General features: G+C 37.8%; 2 protein-coding genes across 3 annotated transcripts; one reads left to right on the forward strand and one right to left on the reverse strand.

Moving 5' to 3' along the window:
- Positions 1 to 936: 936 nt before the first annotated feature.
- On the forward strand, positions 937 to 9470 carry LOC104239877 (uncharacterized). 2 transcript variants are annotated; one of them, XR_714262.2, is made up of 12 exons: positions 937 to 1256; positions 2029 to 2130; positions 2447 to 2527; positions 2690 to 2799; positions 2939 to 3074; positions 3535 to 3633; positions 4392 to 4497; positions 4589 to 5019; positions 5137 to 5316; positions 5404 to 5601; positions 6720 to 6821; positions 8704 to 8837. XR_714262.2 is itself a non-coding variant. In XM_009794607.2 (12 exons), exons 1-12 carry the CDS (start codon positions 975 to 977, stop codon positions 9350 to 9352), a joined length of 2139 nt encoding a protein of 712 aa, XP_009792909.1. In that variant the 5' UTR covers positions 938 to 974; the 3' UTR covers positions 9353 to 9470. The 2 variants fall into 2 exon arrangements, 1 of the variants encoding a protein (XP_009792909.1); XM_009794607.2 differs by lacking the exon at positions 6720 to 6821 and adding an exon at positions 9260 to 9470 and having other exon boundaries at positions 938 to 1256; positions 8704 to 9024.
- A 346-nt stretch (positions 9471 to 9816) lies between these two features.
- Positions 9817 to 12827, reverse strand: LOC104239876 (patatin-like protein 1). The gene is made up of 7 exons (XM_009794606.2): positions 12355 to 12827; positions 11946 to 12127; positions 11634 to 11820; positions 11021 to 11182; positions 10616 to 10918; positions 10283 to 10458; positions 9817 to 10131 (listed from the first exon to the last, which is right to left on the reverse strand). The coding sequence occupies exons 1-7, from the start codon at positions 12496 to 12498 to the stop codon at positions 10065 to 10067; spliced, it is 1221 nt and encodes a 406-aa protein (XP_009792908.1). The 5' UTR covers positions 12499 to 12827; the 3' UTR covers positions 9817 to 10064.
- Between the last annotated feature and the right edge of the window lie 3968 nt (positions 12828 to 16795).

A 16795-nucleotide genomic window follows, 5' to 3' on the forward strand; every position in this document is an offset into this window, starting at 1 on the left:
TTAATAATTTGATGATTGTGATTTTTTTAATGATATTTGAAAGTCATATTTCAGATTTTGACTCATTCGGAATAGATATGGGTGATGAATCATGTGTTTGATTGTTGAAATTCGAAGAATAAATTTATATTTCAGAACTTCAGATTTTGAATCCGAAGTTATTTGAAGTTGTATTGAAAAATTGAACTACTTAAGATTTCTGATTTTGAAATTTGAAGTTGTATTGAAAAATGGAATTACTTAAGATTCAAATTTCTGTAGTTGTAATTTAAAGATAGAAGAACTTTAAATTTGATTTCTGAAGTTACATTGAAAAGATTAAATTTTTTTAGATACGAGAGGTTTTTTTTTTTGCAAAGTTTTATACAATGCCGATATAAATTCGGGAGAAATTCAAAAATAGCCAGATTTACAAGTGGTCGTTCAAAAATAGCCCAGTTTCAAAAGTAACCAAAATATTTAGCCACTTTTCATGTAAAAATAAATCTGAACGAAAACACTGTTCAAAATCTGGAAAAATACTCCAGCATAATTTACTGGAGTTCCAGTATAATATACCAGTCCAATATAATATACTGGAGTTTGGAGCATCGGTGTTCCACTCTCCAGTATATTATACTAGAGCCAGCAAAGTATACCAGTCCAATATAATATGCTGGAAGTTCATACACAGGTGCACCGAACTCCAGTATATTCTGCTGGACCGGTCTCTATTGCAGCAAAATAGTAGCTATTTTTTATTAACTTGGTAAACGCTGGCTATTTTTGAATAACCAGTCCGAAAACTGGCCGACCGTGCTATTTTAACTATAAATTCAGTAATGGCCCCAAAAACCCGAGAAACGGACGGGCTTCACTTATTTTCTTGGTTTTCCAACGTCAGGCCCAACTGCCCAAAGCTTTATCATCAAACCTATAAATTACCTTTCCATTTGATCTTACCACTTCTCTAGAACAGTAAACTCCATTCAGCCATGGATTCTGTACCGGTGAATTGGGAGGCACTCGACTCTCTAATTATCGATTTCGTCAAATCCGAAAACCTAATCGAAGACTCCCTTTCTCCCCCTACTTCTCCTTCGTCATCGTCATCGTCATCGTCATCTTCGTCTTCGTCTTACAAGTCACGATTACTTATTCGGCAGATCAGACGGTCAGTGGAGGGTGGTGACATTGATACCGCTATCGATCTCTTGCGTGTTCACGCGCCTTCTCTTCTCGATAATCATCGTCTTCTCTTCTGCTTACAGAAGCAGGTAACAATTTATTTAGCTCTCTGTTTGTTTCCCAGGCTTAAATTTTGAAGTACAGTGAATTAATTCTCTCTGCTTTTTACTTACTAGTGCTATAGTTTCTCGACCTCCATCAATTCGGTTTAGTTAGCGAGGATTCAAAATCAATTAATACAATTTCTGAAGTAGCACTCAATAAATATGGCTGGCAAAGAGATGTTTTAATTGTTAAAGCAATATTGTGGATGGTTATAGTAGTGAATATTCAAGATATAAATTTTAGCATGATAAAATTAGTCATGATTCTAGATTAGAAAATTAAAACTGAAATTTTGCATCTGAGTCGAAGATCAAAATGGTTGTTGAACTTGATGAAAATATTTCAGCTTCATATTTCCTTTAATTTGAATTTCTGACTCTTGTTGGTATAATTGCTATATTCATTTGTTATATTTCTTATAACACACACACACACATATTCCTTTACTGGTGCCTTTCTTCACTAAAGTTCCCTCTTTAATTACGCTTTACACCTTATGACAGCAGCTATCGAGTTCACAGAAAGGTTGATCACTGGGTGATAAATGTTGGATGTTATAAATCTGAAAAGACTTTTTGAAGAAATTTTAGCTTTTCAGTTGTTTTATGAGGATTTTCAGTGATACGCGTTACTTATCTGTCCGTGCAAACTCGTTGGTAAATTAAGTCAAAGTTGTCTCCCCGTGCTTTGTCTCTCCACGATATTTAGACCAATACTTGATGATCCCTCAAAGTCGTCTTCATATTTTTTCTGCAGAGGTTTATTGAACTTTTGAGGAAACGAACTGCAGAGGACCGAGAATCTGCCATTAATTGCCTCCGAGAGTCACTGGCACCTTGTGCGTTGGATGCATATCCAGTAGGTCCCCTGCATATTCTTTTTAATTCCGCTATCAACATTGACACTCGTGAATACCTCTTGGATCCGTCAACATCACGATTGTCTTTCTTATAATGAAAACATTGTTTATGTTAGTCAATTAGATAATAAATTATGTTAATGCAACACGTAGAGAAATATTTGATTTGACAAGCTCATTTCTGGTGTTTCTTTCAGTAGATAAAAGTTATGCTAGATGATAGTGGCTTGCGTGCTATCCTCAGGTTCATCGTTTGAAATGGTTCTCTGTGTTTACACCGTGGTTTTAATGGATGTTCAACTTTTTTATCTTAAGGAAGCATATGAGGAATTTAAGCATATTCTTCTTGCCTTGGTTTATGATGAAGATGATAAGAATTCTCCAGTGGCGAATGAGGTAAGAGGTTATTTCTTTGGCCTGAGATTAGACTTCCATATATGTTCATCTGGCAGCAATTAGATGTCTTACTGATTTATTGAGATTTATTGTGGGTTTTAAAGAAGCTGAATGTCTCCTTTTACTAAAAATCACTGACGATTTTGCGCTTCACTATCCCAGTGGTCCCCAAAGAGGAGGATTGACATTGCTGGACTGCTTTCATCTGTTTTAAGGGCTCATTTATGTGCATATGATCCTCTTTTTGCAATGTCGTTGAGGTACTTGATAAGGTTAGTACAATTTTGAGATTATCTATGATGTGCTTAGATGCACATTCAAAATCCAAGGAAATGGAGACATTTTATAATTTTTTCATCAGAGATCCAAGTCCTCTTTCTATTCTTATTTAACTTCACAATCATTTTGCAGCATACACAAGTTATTTTGCTTTCGCCAGGGAGTCCCATCACCTATATCTGATCTTACGCAGAGATTACTTCTTGAGGATCGTGACCCTCCTGCAACACCACTTGAGAGTTTCTATGAAGCACCTCCATTTGATGAGGTTATCAATCTTAGCTACTCTATTACTATTCTGATAATTGTTTTGGTTATTGAACTTGAAGAGGAATGTGGTTTGTAAATGGTATAATTTATGTAGTAATTCTTTTGATTATTTTGTTTTATTTATTTTTCAAAGATCTTAAAGAATGTAGAAAATCCCTAGTGCCCTTAGGTTGTCTTAAAAGACAAATTAGTGGGTATTGGAGTAAAATGTGTCCGATTGGAGTGGCGTGGATATTAAAAGATCCATTTTGCGAATGGCAACTAGTTTCGGGTTGAGGTGTAATAATTGTTGTAATTTTTTATTACTTTGAAGTGGAATTTGGTTCTTAATATAGTTTGCGTCATATGTTAAATTTTAAACTTCAATGTCATCCTCTTTTTTTTTTTCTGGAGACTGGTCTTTAGAAATTCTTCTAATGTTTTAGGCATTATGTCACATCAATACTTTATGAAATTAGGTGGACATACAAGCTCTTGCTCATGCAGTAGAGATTACAAGGCAAGGGGCTATTGATAGCTTGAGATTTGCCAAGGGTGACTTATATCAAGCATTTCAGGTTAGTATGCTGAATTATTTGCTAGTTAATACTTAATTGTTTGCTATAATCTAGATTACTACAAAGAACTTTAAACGTGTTAGTTTTTAATATAAGTCTAGTGCCGCCCTCGTACAGCACCACTTTTGGCATTCATTTATTCCAAATCGTATGGCTTGTAATGAGTGGTGAAGCTGAGGACATAGTTGATGGTACTTATGGCCCTAATCTTTAAGGGTTTTTTTCGTTTCTCGAAATGAAGCTGTTATTAGAATTATCTGCTCACCATGTCAGACATATATATCTGGAGATCTGTGTTATCATCTTATCATCTACCTGTGGATGTCAATGCTCTAAACTTTGGATTTGTGCACCATTATCATAATGGAATTCACTTATTCTTTGCTGCTTCTTCAGCTTCCAATGGCCTGGATGATCTCTCACACATTGTTGCCTAAAGCTACAACCCATACATATGGGCCTTATGATTCTTTTTGCTTCGGCAATAATTGATTTGCTTTTCACTAAATGGAAAGTCACTATGTAATTCTTTCCTTGTAGCTTCCCGTGGCTTTTCTCAGTAAAAAAAGAAACTGGGGATAGGACTGGGAACGATTTCATCACCCTTTTTCTTTCTTGTTGAGTTGTTTTTCTATTTTTTGGTAGTGTTCCAGATATTCTGTGATCTGTTGATGAGGTAGACCGAGCTTGTTAATCTTACATCTTTGAGGTCAAATAATACTTAATGGTGAGATTGTGCCTGTACTTTTCTGTTGCAGAATGAGTTATGCCGGATAAGGTTGGATGACCCTATGTTTGATGAGCTTGTTCATGAGTATTGTGTCTATAGGGGTTTCATCGAGTTCAGTGTGGTAGATTCTCCTGGTAAGTTTCTGGTCAACTTTACTTTCCATTCTTACATCAGTTTGCTAATATGTACCTCAGAACTGGCTTTTGTAACATTTTCTGTTACCAGGGATGCAACTTGATTCTGGAAGTATCAGCAATGATCAATCAGAGTGTGAACATTTGTCAAATAACTGTTCAACAGAAGTTGGGTATGGAACCACTAAACTTTCTGGCTGTGGTACCTCTGCTACTCAAGTTATCATGGAGGGATCACCTGAAAGTAATACCAACTTGGTTGGAATTCAAAGTACTGATACTGAAGAGCGTTATCCTAGCGAGACAAGCCATGGGGATTGCAGTACCAGTTGGAATCCTCAGTTCGAAAAAGTTCTGCAGAAAAATAAATGTCTTAGAGTTGGCGAGACAAACAAACGGAAAAGATGGAGGGGGAGACATGAAAAAGAAGAATTTTTGTCTGGACCTACCAATGAAAGGAGCAGAGAAGAACTTAACGCCAGCAGCTCAGTTGCCAGCACGATTGTGTTGAAAGATCAGCAGGCATGTATTTTGGTTGTAATGGTTCAACGTAAAACTTAACATCCAAATAATTTTTAAAAAAGAAGAAGGATGGAGAACAGTGTTCAAAGTAAACATTGTTAGCACCTTTCATTACAGGTTTCTCGAAAATCATGCTTCCCGAATATGATGAAGAATAAAGAGGAAAAGTATGAACTTGTGCTGGGCTTGCAGGAATTAGCCAGCAGAGGAATGGCAGTAGAGGTAGTTGAGGAGATTGATGAGATAGAACCGAACTTTTTCGTGCAGAATCCTGCCCTACTTTTTCAGCTTAAGCAGGTATGGAAGTTAAACTTTTGCTTGGGGCACTAAATGTCACACACAGTGTTGTATTGATTAGAGCATTCTAATAATCCCTCTGGTCAGGTTGAATTTTTGAAGTTGGTTGGCTCCGGGAATCATACTCAGGCACTGAGGGTAGCCTGTTCTTTTCTGGGTCCTTTGGCTTCTAGTCATCCTGATCTGTTGAAGCCTTTGAAGGAGACTTTGCTAGCTTTGCTCAAACCTAATGAAGAGGCATTCAATGAACGCTTGCCCTTATGTGCTCTTGCCAATTCACTCCAGGTATGACATTCTGCACTCTTTATGGTAAAAACAGGTTCCAAATGAACCCTTTGCGTGCCTATCTTTTTTCCATCCTTACATCTCTTTATCTCCTCTGTGTATCTGTGTATGTAATACTGGGGTGCTGCTTCTTGATGTGAGAATGTGCTGTGCCTATAACTATCTTGTCCCTAGTTCAATGACCTTGTTTTTCTGCATTGAGGCTAAGAAAAGGTAGTTAAAGTAACAGCTTGAATGTTGGAGATGTACAACGTCCCATATCAGGAGTGGGAAAGGGGGGGGGGGGGGGTTAAATTAATGGGATACTCTACCCGTTGTCTTAAATTTTTACTTGAATCCTTATATTATTTCATATGGTGTCAGACAAAATTTGATAAATTTTAGTTCCTTCTCAGACCTGTTGTCTCTACTTTTGGCACAATCATATATTATCTGTACCTATTCTATCGTTCAGGATTTTCACTCAACTCAACCAATTGAGTCACTTACTTTACTACAATTCCATTTCGTAATTTATTGAGTCTGCACTTCTTGCTCTCCTGCGTCAGGCCCAAAGTAGGGCTGCTCTTTGTCCTTACCCTCCTTAAATGATCAAGTCTGCCAAGGTGAAACAACCCCCCCCCCCCCCCCTCCCAAAAAAAAAAAGGAAAAAAGTTCCAATTCAATTCACAGAAAAGGGTCAAATATACCCCTCTACTATCAAAAATTGTTTTAACTTACCCTCCGTTTCACCATCAGTACGTTTGTACCCCTATCGTTACACTTTGGTTCAAAAATACTCTTAATTTGGATGGAATGGCACGTGGCACATCAGGACTAAAGAGACCCGCCCCAAATTTTATTTACTTGAATCCATACTAACCCACCCCATAACCCGAATCCAAACAAATACATAGCTCTACGGAAATCTCACCGTCAAATTCGAGAATCGAGGGACCGGTGCAGCTTTCCGTCCAGCTTTTTCATTTTCATTTACCTGTTTAATGATTGGGTCCTGTATGACCATTCAAAAAGAGTCTCCACCTTTTAGTTAGAACAGAGTACAATGCCAGTATATCTTCTCTCTTTTTTTTTTGGTTGATAAGGACGATGAAAGTTATATCTTCTCTATCATGAAGGAAACCTATACCTGAAGGATATCAGATTCCGCTTTAGCTTGGGATATTGGGTTTTCTGCAACAACCTGCTTGCTGTTCAAGGAAATGATCACTATAACAAAGGTATTCAACAATGGACTACATGAGGAATAAATAACATTGGGTAAAGTCTTCAGTAAAATATGGTACTTTAAGTCTTTAACCAACCAAGACTATGCTTTTACTTTAGGTGGACCTCCTAAATACTCCTAAATTAAATCCATAACATCATTGTCATTGTAACGTAGAAAGAAAAATGAAGAATAATGAAAGAGATTAAGAACTCAACCGTGTAATTTTTGGCTCAAGCAGAAAAAGATTCTCCTCTATTTCCACTTTTCCATTTCTTAGCTAAATGGGGAAAAGAGTGGAGGAGTCATCTATTCAGCGCTTGCAAACTGAATGTAGCAGTAATATACTGTTCTCATTTCCAGTTTTCTTTAGTTTCCAGTTAAGACACCATAGATTTTCTCTTCCATTTTGACCCACATAGTTTTTCTTTCTTCTACTCATGAAACATTCAAAACCATTGTTGCAAAACCTACACTTGTACTGCAAGCAACTGTACTTAAGTTTAAGTTTTTTTTAGGGGGGTGGGGAGTAGGTGGGTGGGTGGGTAGAATCTGGTGGGGCTAAAATCCCTACTAGAAAGAAGAGTAGCTGGTTCAGGTTATGGGGTGGGTTAGTATGGATCCGGATAAATAAAATCTGGATAAATCTCTTTAATCCTGAAGTCCCACGTGGCATTTCGTCCAAATTAGGGGTATTTTTGAATTAATGTATAACGGCAGGGGTACACACACACTTATAGTGAAATGGAGGGTACGTTTAAACTTTGGATAGTAGAGGGGGTATATTTGGCTCTTTTTCATTCAATTTATGAACCGTGAACCAGGTTACTTGTACGGGAGAGTGTTAGAGATATACATCACCCCATAGTGTCATCCGGGTTTATAATGCTGAGCTACTTCATGCACGACTGGTTTTGAGTTGGATGATTAAATTCATTCTCTATGAGATTCCTAGAGAAGTTAGAGAAGGCACTGATAATGTTAACTTAAAAAGTATGATGAGGTCTCCCTTTTCATCGAATGAAGTTAAGTTTGCTCAACTCACAGGAAGATGCTGACATAAATAGTTGTTCAGTGAGTAATAGTCTGGTTTGAGCTGTTAACTGATTTTAGATACACAAAGTTCAAAGACTTGTTGAAAGGCCGAGTGCTGGTGTGTTGAGACCTCGAGGGTGTTTGGATTGGCTTATAAAAAGTAGCCTTTAAGCTAAAAGCCAAAAGCCATAAGTTGGTAATACCCAACTTTTGGCTTTTGACTTATTTTTGTACTTTTTACGCCTAAAAATAAGTGCTTTTAAGCACTTTTTATCATTGCCAAACACCACACAAATTAAAAAAGTGCTTAAAAGCCAATAAGCACTTAAAATAAGCCAATCCAAACACCCTCCTAATATAATTAAGTAATTAAAAGTGTGCTCTCTATAACATTTTAAGCTTAATCTTAGTCATACTTAACATGGTATTATAACAGGCACATCTCTTGGATTCAAATCTCACTGCCACAAAAAAAGGCAAAAATATATTTTCACATGTTTGGCCCATGAAAAAGAACCTGGCTAACACGTGAGGGCCGTGTTGCGACATAATATAATTAAGTACTAACTAAAACTGTGTTCTCCCTAACAGCTTAAGCTTTTAGATGAGATAGCTACACACTTATATAAGGTGGTTCTATTCTATAGCAAGGAGAAACACAAATAATGAGGACCTACTATATGTGAGCTTGGAATTGTATTGGTTATCCTTCATAAGCCATTTAAGATTTGGGAAAATTTTGAGAACCAAGATCTTCCTACTGCTCTTTTCCATTTTTCTTTTGTATGGTGGGGGGTTGGTATGTGGTTTTTGTATCATGGCTCACCTGATTTACTGTGACAATTGTTTGGCATGCAAAGGTTGCTATTGGTAGGAGGTTCGGTATTGAAGAACCCCAGCTTATGAAGATTATAAGGGCCACACTGTATACACACAGTGAGTGGTTCAAACTTCAAATGTGTAAAGATCGGTTTGAAGGACTCTTAAGGATCGACGCCCTGAAAGAATTTGGTGGCAACTTGATTATAGATGCTGCTTCCAGATTGGATGTTGACATGAGCGGCGATGGATCATCTCAAGTTACTGGTTCCTCAAATAATAGGAAACAAGAAGATGGAAGTCCAACCCAGTCATCAGCCAGAGATGTTGGATGTGATGAAAGTGCAATACTAAAAGTTATGGTGAGTTTTGTTCTGGTTTACAAGCTTGGTTCTAACTTTAACCTTGTTATTGCATCTCGATGAACCTGTTGTAGAAGACTTTGTTGTTGATGTTATTTTACTGATGTGTATCTCCCCCTGTCGCTGTGTGCTGCTTGAATCAGCAGATTATGTTAATTTTCTAGGTGTTCTCATTACGTGCCATTTTAGCAGGTTTTCGGTGCAACTGTTACTTATTTACGAATATTTGGTGCAGGAATTTCTGGCACTGCCCAGAGCAGATGCAATTCATCTCCTTGCACAATACAACGGTAATGCGGAGACGGTCATTCAGCAGATATTCGCGTAGTTCCTAGATTATAGTGGAGCAGTGATATTCGTTTATTTGTTACGTATATTTTATTGTACCATAAATTCTTACCTGTGAGGCTTATTACTGGCTGAAAGGGGATGTAATAACTTAAAAAAAGGGGGGGGAGGGGGGAGGAAGGGGGAAGGGAATGTCTTTATATGTAACCTTTCCACGTCAAGTTTGAAATTGGTTGATGAGAGGCACATTGGTTATGCGAAGTTCTCTGTAAATACCGGTCCATAAATGAGCTTAAACTGTCTGTCGCCATATTTACTTGGGCGGAGCAATCCAGGGAATCAAGAAGTTGAATCTCTTAGTGTTTCCGACGGAATGCTCTAAATTACAGAATCTTATAGATACTTCTTTTTATTGTGCGTTTACTGTTGCAATATTTGTTTGTACTTTGTATCTATATCAAGTTTAGTTATCTTTGCTTTCGGAGTTTAGTCAGTAGTCACGAATCGAGGAGAAACATAGGTAATTAAAATTCAAGTAAACAAATGATGACAAATGTATTTGTGGGAAAGTTTTGCCCTCTTGTGATATTGGCTGAAGTAGAATGATATGCTACTAAAGGAATGTAAGCTTTAATTCCACCAACACATACAGGAAAAAAGGAATGGCAAAATAGGAACATAATAGAACTGAAATACATAAGATATTCCCGCTGCAGACTGTAGCAATAAATAGGGTGACAATACATTGGCATCTAGACTAACCGGCTACTGGCATTGGACTCGCGGAATTTTCTCTCGTCCGACAGTATCTTCGCAAACCTGCAAGATTTTAAAACGAGACAAGGGGCACTAGTTAATTAGTATTTCATCAGCAGTTCTTTCTTGTAAAGTTTTTGTGTGTGTGTGTGTGTGTATATTCAACCATTCAACTGTAAATGGCAGACATGTAAACATGTCCCTGCGCGTGTACCTCTGAAGAGCTTCCTTGTTGGTTCCTCCATTTTCAACTGCCTCATAAACTCCCTTGTCCAGGTTTATCTTTGAAACTGGCTTTTCCAGCAGATGTTCTCCTACCTTGACGAGGCTTTGTAAGTTTTCCTTTGTGGCTATGTCAACTGAGGCCAAGTTCCCCGTCAAGGTGTCATCCTGGTATCACCCAAATGTTGTATCAAGTAAATTTAAAGTTATGGTAGTACCATACTATATAGCAAATGGTAACAAATTATAGCGGGCGACCACACATGATATATATAATAGAGTAGAGACGCTGCTGATTAAAGTCAAACCGAGGGCTCGGGTTTACCTGGATACGAAGGTACTTATCGTCCGAGTGAAGAGCTTTGAAAACCACAAAGTTGTGATAATCAACCATATCAGCGCTTGCTTGATTAAAAGCATCTATAATAGGTGTAGAGTTGTTATTTAATAGCCAGCTAAGTAATCCCCACTTGGCAGCCATTTGGGCATTGAATTTGTGCTCGTTCTTTGCATTGCCTGTCCCAAGTGATATTACCAGAAAACGACCATAATCCATTGGCTTGATAGGGAATAAGTCTCCGTGCTGCATCAATACTTGCTTGGTCACCTCACCAATTGCGACCAAAGTCTAAAATTCATCACATACATCAACAAAAGAGTCAATTATTTTCTACTCTAAAGTAGTGATCCAAGAATTTTATTTACTATGTCATCGATCTTATATACTTACTGGGTTATTAGCAGCGACACCACCATCAATTAGGTTGAATTCTCGTTCACTATCTTGAGCATCCTTGTTCTTGAAACCATAGGCAGGTAGAAAAGTTGGTGCTGCCGAGGTACTAATGCAAATGTCCGCCAGTTCTGCATCCAAATCAGGTTTCAAGATTGCCTACAAGAGGGTTAAAATGGTTAAGTACTCAACTTATGTACACAGGGGCGGATGTAGCGTTGAACCAACGGGTTCAATTGAACCCATAATTTTTGACGCGGAGTTAAAATTTACATGTAAAAACTTATTAAAATTGTAAAAATAGTAGATATGAACTCATAATTTTAAAAATAAAATAGGTTCAATACTAAAAACCTTGAATATTGAACCCATAAGATTTAAATCCTCGATCCGCCTCTGTATGTACACACATTTACAATTTTAAAACACTATCATTGTATTATTGTTATAGCAGGTCAACTGCCTCATTTTCAAAATAGTTAATTATCGATCTGTGATTTGATAGGGTAAAAGATTCTTGCACACTACTATTAGCGTATAGAAGTCCCTAATACTAATAAAATCACTTCCAAAGGGGACAAAAGGAGGATTATATTGAATCGAGGTGTACCTCATATGAGCTGAAAATAACTGGCTGAAGTTTCTTGATGTCAAAAGTTGGAATTACGACGGCAGTTAATGTATCATGCAACCTGGTACCTCCTAAGATACCCTTTATAAGTTTGTGAAGATACTTCCCGTCATATTTAGGTCCTCCCATTGCTTTGGTTAGATTTATGATCCCCGCTAATGGTCCACTGCAAGAATTAATAAACAAAAATCAAGATATGTTCATCATATTTAGCCTGGCGAGAGGTAACATTAATTAATTGCATTAAGGCAATGAATACGGACAAGTATATACTCTAATACAATTAATTACCCCATCTGGGGAAAGATTTTGGGAGAGTGCTCAAGATAAAACGGAGTAATATCTTTGGCAGCGTATAAAGGGCGTTTATCTTTGTTTGGTGCAGCTAACATCGCTGTTACAAGGCCACCAGTGCTTGTTCCTGCAATCAAGTCAAAATAATCCGCGATTCTTGCATCTTTACCGTCCAACTCCTACAGACAAAATGAATACAATAAGAGACAAAGCTAGTACGTACTTTAACTTGAACGTTTCAACCCGCCTTTAAGGTTCTTATTATTGAAGCCATATGACACTTTACAAGTTATTATGGGTTCAGAATTTCAATTTTGTTGAGATTTCAGTGATTTAACATAGCCAAAAGATCCTTATACTTGTAATCTTGAATCTTGTTGTTTAGTTAATTTGCTTAATTAATTACCTGAAGTTGTGATTCAAGATATGAAAGGATAACTCCTGGAATGATTCCTCTTATTCCTCCCCCATCGATGGTTAGAATGGTTATCAGCGTCCCTGTATTGGGAGGCGGCATTGCAACTCGAGATGATCCTGCTTCGTTTTCCATTGGCGTGTATATTCAACGAAGAAATAATTAATCGTAAACTAGGATGTATAAAGCGAGTTAATTAGTTCATCACTGTCATGTGCTAATCATAATGCGAATAAATAGAACGTGCAATCGTTTCAAAGACTATAATCATGAATAAAAAACTGATAAAAGAAAAAAATTTAATAATGGCTTTGTCAGCCACTACAAGAGGATAAATAAATTTGGGCTTTGAAGAGTTCATGAAAACAAAGATTTCAATTTTAGACTTATGATAATCATCGTGAAAGCCACCATCCTGAATAGATTAATTTGTTGTGATAGTTCCGTTGTCCAACAATTTAGACCTGAAAGATTAAGTGTTGGAGAATGTATAGAGTTTACGTTAAATAATAGATGGAGTAATAGTTAAGAACTATAGTGTTAAGTTTCTTGAGCGTCTAAGTATTACCAACATCTAATTAATTAAATAAGAACTATGATCATTAGACGCTAGTTTTTGCAACTTACACAAGGGTTTAGCATGATTTCATTTTGACTTTGCTAATCTTTTCTGTTTTACATCCCGGCCTCACTCGAAAAATTCAGCAAAAAAATAAAATATATAGAAACAAAAGAAAAGGTTTCTTCCTAGAATAATAATTGGTGGGATTTATATATTGCGGATCTTCTATGACCTTTAGGCGTGCTCTTTTTTCTTTGGTTTCCTGCCCCTTTCTGGTACTCACATTGGACCCGAATGGATTCGGATTCGCGCCGGAAAGTCTCACATTGGGGTTGTTACCCGATCGATCGTTTTGAGAGTTGTAGCCCCTTCCCCCAATTACTGCTCATTTTGTGCCTCATAGCTGTTATGTGACTTGTCGGGGTAATCGGTTCGGGCCCGGAGGAATTTCGGATTGAATTGAGACACTTAGTCTCAAGGTTAGAAGCTTAAGTTGAAAAGGTTGATTGGATATAGATTTATGTGTAACCGACTCTGAAATGGAGTTTTGATGGTTCCGTTAGCACCGTTGGGTGATTTTGGACTTAGGAGCATGTCCGGATTGTGATTTGGAGGTCTATAGTTGAATTAGGCTTGAAATGGCGAAAGTTAAAAATTTAGAAGTTTGACAGAGAGTGGACTTTGTGGTAACGCGGCTCGAATTGAGGTTCCGGGAGTTGGAGTAGGTCCATGGTATCATTTGTAACTTGCATGCAAAATTTGATGTCAATCGGACGTGATTTGATAGGTTTCAGCATCGTTTGTAGAAGTTGGAATATCTTAGTTTTCATTAGGCTTGAATTAGGGTGCGATTCGTGTTTTTGATGTTGTTTGATGTGATTTGAAGGCTCGACTAAGTTCGTATGATGTTTTAGGACTTGTTGGTGTTTGACCAAAAAGTATTAAGCCCTTTTAGTTAAACCAATTTAATGAATAAACAAGGGGGTAAATCCTAGTTAAGGATAATCAATTCTAGATCTTAGATGTATAACATGAATAGAAAAAGATAGTTGAGTACAAATGTTGGCAGTAGTTATGGCCGGATCTAATAGTATGAAAAAGACCATACATTAAATAACATTAAATAGCGATAAAACGTAAATAAAAGAGAAGATTCACCCAATCTTGAGTGAGGCGGATCCTCTTTCATTTGATAAAGATGAATGATAGACAAATACAAGAATCTTAGGACCCGTTTCGGATCTGATGGGGAGTGTGGGATAACAGATCATCTAATCTCTTTAGAGAGATGTATTTTTATTTTTCCTAGAGATAGAGAGTCTGCTCCATCCCTTTAGAGAAGTCCTGTCTTCCTATTTATAAGGGATATCCCTATGAAACCTTAAAAAGTACAATTAGAGGGAATATCTAGTAGAATATTCCCTTTGAAGATTCCAAAGCAAAACTAGTTGTTACATCTATCTATACTGCTCGACCTCGGCCTTGTTGATGATTACTGCTCGACCTCGGCCTTATTGATCAATGCTCGACCTCGGCCAGACAGCTCAATTTGATTCGCATGTTACTCATGACAATTGTCTCCGCATGTTGAATTTCTCTAATTTGATTTTGACCCATACAGTTAATCCCTCCGCTTATCGAGGTCGTCTTTTGGACGAGCTCGGTGAGTGGACTTCATTAATTGTAGTTCGAGAAATTCGGATGGGGAGGTCAAATAGTGAGGATCGCGGCTGAGGGTGTCGATCTTCAGGTCCAAGTGGTATCCCTGCGGGTTGAATTTGAGCAGAGTTCGACTAGGGCCAACGACTCGAGTGATGAGTTGATCGAGAAGACGGTAGAGTTGGAGAAGGCCAACGAGGCCAGGATGGCAGCTTTGGCAAGGAGGGCGACATAGGAGGAGGTCATCCGCGTCCTCATATCTGGACGGACGATTCGACCCTTGTAAGATGCATTATCAGGTACCCCCTTTGATTTGGAATGCTACTTTTGTTGCTTATTTATGATTCTATTTTTTGAGCGAGCTCGAATGTTAATTCGAGCGAGATCGAATATAAATTCGAGCGAGGTCGAATATTAATTTGAGCGAGTTCGAATGTTGATTCGAGCGAAGTCGTGTTGATTCGAGCGAGGTCGAATGTTTAGTTCGAGCGAGGTCGAACGTGAATTCGAGCGAGGTCGAATGTTGATTCGATCGAGGTCATGTTGATTCGAGCGAGGTCGAATATTTAGTTCGAGCGAGGTCGAACGTGAATTCGAGCGAGGTCGAATGTTGGTTCGAGCGAGATCGAATGTAAATTCGAACGAGGTCGAACGGAAATTCGAGCGTCGAATGTAAATTTGAGCGAGGTCGAATGTATATTCGAGTGTTGAATGAGAGTTCGAGCGAGGTCGAATGTTGATTCGAGCGAGGTCGAATGTGAATTCGAGCGAGTTCGAATGTTGGTTAACTTGAGCAGGGTCGAATATATTTTGTTTAATTGATACAGCGTCGCTTTAGAGAAAATGCGGGTGAGCTTCATGTACTCATGCTTTGCCTGAATATATCGAAGAGATTGACATGTTTTCTAGGCTGGCAGTCCAGTCCCAGTCTATATGGTCTCTTGGCATTTTATCGTTCCCTGTTCGCGTATCTAGGAGAATGCTCCTGCTTCTATTCCACTAAGAAAAATAGTTAGTTAAAACCAAATGAAATCGTTCGTTACCTCGATTTGATCGGTCGACGAGTGGAGGGGAGTGACCACGTTCCCTTCTCTGGTTATGCTTTTAGTGGCCGCTACCAATTTGGCAAGGCCGTCTGCTTCAATATTCTGTGCTCAAGAGATTTGGTCGAGCTGGCATTCATCGAACTCGGGTAACAGCTTGTAAATCTCAGCCTAGTATTTTTACAGTCTTTGTTCCTTGATTTGGAAAGTCCCTGTGACTTGATTGACAACGAGCTGAGAGTCGCACCGTAGGATGACTCGTTTTGCTCCATACTCGAATGCTAGCTTTAGACCCACAATCACGGACCAATCTCATGAGTACCAGATATATCACGTCCATCCAACTTTTAAATGCCTCTATATCGTTGTTGGCTGCAAATTCAAGCAAGCTAGCAAAAGTATGTTAAGTTTCAACAGTCAGACGACTCATGTTCATGTTTGTAGTACAACAAATACCAAAGCTGATGGTGTAGAAAGATAACAATCTCTTTTCTAACAGCTACATTCAAGAGTGTATACTCTCATCTCATAATCCAACAAAATTTGAGGTAATAAGAGCAAAGTGTATCCCTAGAAGCAGATCCCTAAACTTTCATGTTCATCACTACATATATACTGGCTATGTATATAGAGAAAGAGAAAGTGGGTAAAATTTGATTTTTAGAGATCTAGAGAAAACTAAAATTTTAACTAGAAAATCCCCACAGACGGCGCCAAATTATTTGACCAAAAGTATTAAGCCCTTTTAGTTAAACCAATTTAATGAATAAGCAAGAGGGTAAATCCTAGTTAAGTATAATCAATTCTAGATCTGAGATGGATAATATGAACAGAAGTATATAGTTGAGCACAAATATTGGCAGAAGTTATGGCCGGATCTAATAGTATGAAAAAGACCATACATTAAATAACATTAAATGGCGATAAAACATAAATAAAGGAGAAGATTCACCGAATCTTGAGTGAGGCGGATCCTCTTTCATTTGATAAAGATAAATGATAGACAAATACAAGAATCTTAGGACCCTTTTCAGATCTAATGTGGAGTGTGGGATAACAGATCATCTAATCTCTTTAGAGAGATGTGTTTTTATTTTTTCTAGAGATAAAAAGTCTGCCCCCTCCCATTAGAGAAGTCCTCTCTTCCTATTTATAAGGGATATACCTA

The sequence above is a fragment of the Nicotiana sylvestris genome, chromosome 2 (assembly GCF_000393655.2).
Source record: "Nicotiana sylvestris chromosome 2, ASM39365v2, whole genome shotgun sequence".
NCBI classification, from domain to species: Eukaryota; Viridiplantae; Streptophyta; class Magnoliopsida; order Solanales; family Solanaceae; genus Nicotiana; species Nicotiana sylvestris.